This window comes from Limulus polyphemus, unplaced genomic scaffold (genome assembly GCF_000517525.1).
Source record: "Limulus polyphemus unplaced genomic scaffold, Limulus_polyphemus-2.1.2 Scaffold929, whole genome shotgun sequence".
NCBI lineage: Eukaryota > Metazoa > Arthropoda > Merostomata > Xiphosura > Limulidae > Limulus > Limulus polyphemus.
The window spans coordinates 265,482-270,502 of NW_013666539.1; the positions used below are offsets into that span (position 1 = coordinate 265,482).

A 5,021-nucleotide genomic window follows, 5' to 3' on the forward strand; every position below is an offset into this window, starting at 1 on the left:
ATAATTGAATAAATAGAGTTGTTTAAACATTTGTTTAACAACAACTAAAAGCTTGGAATGGTCTATTATTTCATTGGGAGTGTGTCTGTGAGCCAGACTAGTTTCAGAGAATTCCACTCCTCGTCAATGATCCTGGACACAACCACCAATGAAATATCAGACCAATCCAAGCCTTTATAGTAGTGAGGTATCGAAAATCGAACTGGTGTATTCAAGTGTTTTACACTCACAAAAAAAGAAACCTATCATTCTATAGGTATTTGAAGAACTTGTAGCATTTCACCACAATTGAATTCTTTGTATTGTTAGCTAACACTGGGCAGCTTGTACATGATTGAATAAACAAAGTTGTTTAAGTATGAAAGAAAAGTATATACAAGTTCCTCTAAGTGGGTGTAACTCCCGATTAGAAAGTTTGAAATATTTTGATCCATTGTAGCACATTTCATTATAATAAAGTTTATTACATTTATCACACTAAAAGCATTACCATCATTCCACTTTCAGCTTACTGGTCAGCATTTCCAACTGAAAAAAACAAGTATCTTTGGAAAATTTAACCAGATTTCTTAGTAGTAAATTGTAATTTCAAATGGAAAAATTTGCTGCTGCTAATTTTGGACCTGGAGTTATTATCATTGCTGTCAAAAATTACTGAATAACACATTTAAAAACAAGTTATCTACTTAAACTTCCTTCATACAAACATTAGTAGTCAATAAAGTAGAGTTACAGCGTAGGACATGACAAAAACGTTACAATATACTAACTTACTCTGGTGAAAATATGCAAATTAGGGCCCTCCTTAACTAAGCTTGCTTTGATGTGGTTTCCATCTATACTGTACTTCAGCTGAAAGAAGCCATCACTGGATTTTTCAAGATGGCCATGAACAAGATAATCTTTATCTCCAACCTGCACTGAGTAGCCTCCATCACAATTGTATGTCACGTTGATATCGTACACTGTTAATACAAATATACTCAATTTTAAGGATCTGAAAAATAAAAACTCTGCCAAAATCTGATTATTATTACTACTCAAATGAGTAATTTACTAATCAAATTTATCATTTGACTAATCACTGCACTTGGAAATACTTATATCTCTCAAAGTATGAAAATATAAAGAAAGTTACATTTATGTAGCACTCACACATTAACATATTTTTAATATCTTAAGAGGCCAAGTTAAAAATATATATATTTCAAGGGAAATACAAATACAAACTAATTCAAATATACCAACTGAAACTTACCTGTTTCCTTGTGCTGCAAGTTAATTTCTCTGACAAACTGGGCATTAATTCTTAATCCATCCATAATTCCAAAGGGGGAGAATGGATCTGTGAAGTAAAAACTACTATCATTCTTAGTTTCGATCCTTACAAAATAATTTAAAGTTGTAAAGTTTATATATATAATAAGTTAAAATATTTAATAATTAATTCCATTAAAGATACTATAATTGTACGGAAAATATGCCCTATAATTTCTACCTTCAAATATCATCAAGTAGAATATTAAGTTTATAAAACTTATATGACTATTCCATTGTATGTTATACAATGTATTTATTAAACAAAACTAACGAAACAACAGAAGTATACAAAATGTATAGAAAGATAGATTATAGATGCATTCATGCAAGTTAACACCCGTTCCAACTGTTTTATTTACATGAAAGAAACAGTGGATTATTTACTTTATTTAAATACTTTTTAATGTGTGTTTGTTTGTTACGAATTTCGCGCAAAGCTACACGAGGGCTATCTGTGCTAGCCGTCCCTAGTTTAGCAATGTAAGACTAGAGGGAAGGCAGCTAGTCATCAACACCCACCACCTACTTATTTACCAACGAATAGTGGGATTGATCATCACATTATAATCCCCCCACAGCTGAAAGGGCGAGCATGTTTGGTGGGACGGGGATTCGAACCCACGACCCGCAGATTGCGAGTCAAACACCCTAACCACCTGGCCATGCCGGGCAATACTTTTTAATTATTAAATATGCATATACATTCTAGTTATTTTTATTTTCTTCAATGATAATAACAACAGGGAGTAGATAATTGTATTCATGTTTTGTGGTACGTTTATTCAAAACTGATGCCCTGTGATAGTTCTCTTGATATAATTATTTATGTTTATAACTTTTACAATCTATTAACTTAATAAACTGACAGAATTATACAAGAATTATGAAAAAGGTCAGAGAAAGGTAGATTATACATATATTCCTTATCTTATATGTAAGTATTAGCTAACAAGTTTTTAAGTGGAGAAAGTATAAATATCTTTCAAAAATATTAGAAAATAATCATTGGAAAAACAAAATATATTTGATATAAGCTTATACAAACAAACCACCAGGCAAATGACACTCGCCAAAAATGGCGAGTATTTGGCGATTCTCTGCTCCCAGTAACAAAAAGTCCTAAACTTTGTTTGGTGACTATTTTCTAACTTTTAAAATACCTCCGTTTGGTTTTGGAATTTAATTAATAGGATATAAACATTAAACACATTTAACCCACATTCCTAATATAAATATTGTACATTACTGGGTGGTAATTAACCCGATTATTACAGAGTTAAGGATTACAAAATCACATCCTGTATGATCAAAAAAGATATTTGACACCAAGTATAAAGCTGTATGTGTGAGTGTAATTAAACCAATAACACTGTCAGTCTGATTTATTTCTGTTTTCTCCTTACATCTTTTAGTTGATTCTTTAAATTGGATTATAATGAACAATCTGTATTATTTTATTATAGTATTGGCAAGACATTCTTACCACTTTTTAGACATTTATTTAACTTTAAAGCATGTATAAGCTCACACATATGTATCATTTGGAAAAAAAATATTTATTTTCATGTACTGAGTTTATCTTGTATATCTTAAGTTTCCACAGTTTTACCTAGGGATTGTAAAGTTGTACTGTAACCTTCTATTCGTTCCTGCAGAATGAATCCAAGTGCCGCTGCACACAGTAAGGTATTAGAGAGTGGCCTTTGGGGAAACAACTCCTTTCTGTACATAGGAATAAAGTCTGTGTGAACATTCCCATTCAAAAACTCACGATGAGAAGCCAAATCCATCAGAAAAGTAATGTTTGTATTCAAGCCTACAATCTGTTATGGAACAACAATATACATTGTGTATTTGTGTGGAAACACATACGTACATATATATCCATGTCAATATAATTTATAACTGAATAAAAAAATCAGCTTGGAGCTCAAGATAAATTAGTCGAAATAATAAGAGAAAACTAGAATTTCATAGCTTACCACTAATGCGATGTTCATGTGTTAAAGCAATTTTAAACAAAGTGGTAGCCATAACACATGGCAATATGCAAAAAACTGGGTTTTTCTTTGGCCTTTTCATGTTCAAGTTCAATGTTACACAATAAAACATTACCACAATTCAGTATATGTCATTATTCATACAACTTGTGTATATTAATTTCAACTTGGGTCACCTATTTCTCAGAGTGTTGGATAATATAATGCACCATGAAAGAACTCTATGAACCTACTGACTAGGTAAAATAAATTTGGTACAATTTTACGACAACTTAACATAAGTTTTTTTATGTTTTAATGTAAAAGCTGTAAAATTATAATAACATTTTTAAAAAGAAATATTTTGAATATTAACAGTTACTTTCTTTTCATCTTGCTATTTGTAAAATAACTTTGATTCTCAAATAAATTACAAAAACCAATATCATGCACACAAAAGAAATCTTTGTTTCTCAGTGAAATGTCAGGCTTGCTAAAACTTTGCTTCTATGTAGTCAGTAATGTTAAACTTTCCATTTGTTTTAAATATGTCACTTTGAGATTCTGTTTAAATCATTTCTAAACAAACTAAACAGGCAGACAAAGTCCGTTAAAAGCTTTCAAGATACATGTCAGTCTCTTATAAAGCATATAAACAAACACGTCCAATGCTACAGACTTGGTAAAAATAACAAAGCAACCTGACTAGTAAACGGAATCACTGCAAATGTATTTTCTTATATCAAAACTATATCATTTTAATATTGGATGTACCTGTTTATATAGCTGAATCTTATTTTAAAATGCTACAACTGAATCTTTCAGTTGATAAATGTTTTATATATTTTTAAAATTTTTCAAACCATCGAAATCATTGGTTGGATGTCGACATGTTTATGTTGTTGAGTAAAACATTTTATTGTCATTATCCACACATTTTTATTCTTATTCTACTGCAAGTTTATTTCTCGAAATATCAGCATGCAGCCTCTGCATTTCCAACAAGTTCACTTAGCTTACAGCAAAGGACTAATTGAAAGCTGGTACTGTGAAGGCTACAAACAATAATACATTTAAGGCAAAAAGACATTTGTGTTTAAAATTTTTAAAATTATGATAAATAATTAAAAGCAATGTTTTATATTTACACAATAAAAACTTTATTGAAGCCACATGGCTTCCACTTTAAAATAGAAATATCACTCCACATGTACATGTTTCAACGTGAACTACGTGATCCTCAGGAGTAACTTACAAGACTATTTTATACTTTCCCCTTTTCGCATTACTTCATTGTTATTTGCATATTTCCATAGCGTAATTGAAAAAAAAAAAGAAGAATTATAATATATTTTGTCATATTTTTTTATTGTGTAAATATAAAATGTTGTTTTTAATTATTTGTTATAATTTAAAAAAGACAGTAATAGTTTAAAAATAATTAAGGCCAACACTTACATTATACTCAGAGAGACACTGATGAAGTTTTCTTAAGGCAAGGTGACGATTAGGCCCCCAAACCACTAGCTTTGCAATCATAGGGTCATAATGAACTGACACTTCATCTCCTGTTAGTTTAAAGAATTATTATAAGAATAAAAGAAACAGCTTAGCAATTTATTGAAAAATAATCCTTTTCTAAAAGCAGGACAATGTTTAAAACCTAAACTTAATTTCATAACTAAACAAACCTTACCCAATAATGGAGACTCCAGATGCAGT

General features: G+C 30.3%; 1 protein-coding gene across 1 annotated transcript in view; it reads right to left on the reverse strand.

The window, feature by feature from the left end:
* The window catches only part of LOC106461301 (methylcrotonoyl-CoA carboxylase subunit alpha, mitochondrial-like), a 25,138-nt gene that overhangs the window by 1,789 nt on the left and 18,328 nt on the right, over nucleotides 1-5,021 (reverse strand). The window contains exons 11-14 of the mRNA XM_013921120.2: nucleotides 4,758-4,867; nucleotides 2,930-3,143; nucleotides 1,259-1,345; nucleotides 775-965 (exon numbers count right to left, since the gene is read on the reverse strand). Coding sequence (XP_013776574.1) covers nucleotides 775-965; nucleotides 1,259-1,345; nucleotides 2,930-3,143; nucleotides 4,758-4,867 — 602 coding nt within the window. The remainder of the gene's footprint in view (nucleotides 1-774; nucleotides 966-1,258; nucleotides 1,346-2,929; nucleotides 3,144-4,757; nucleotides 4,868-5,021) is intronic.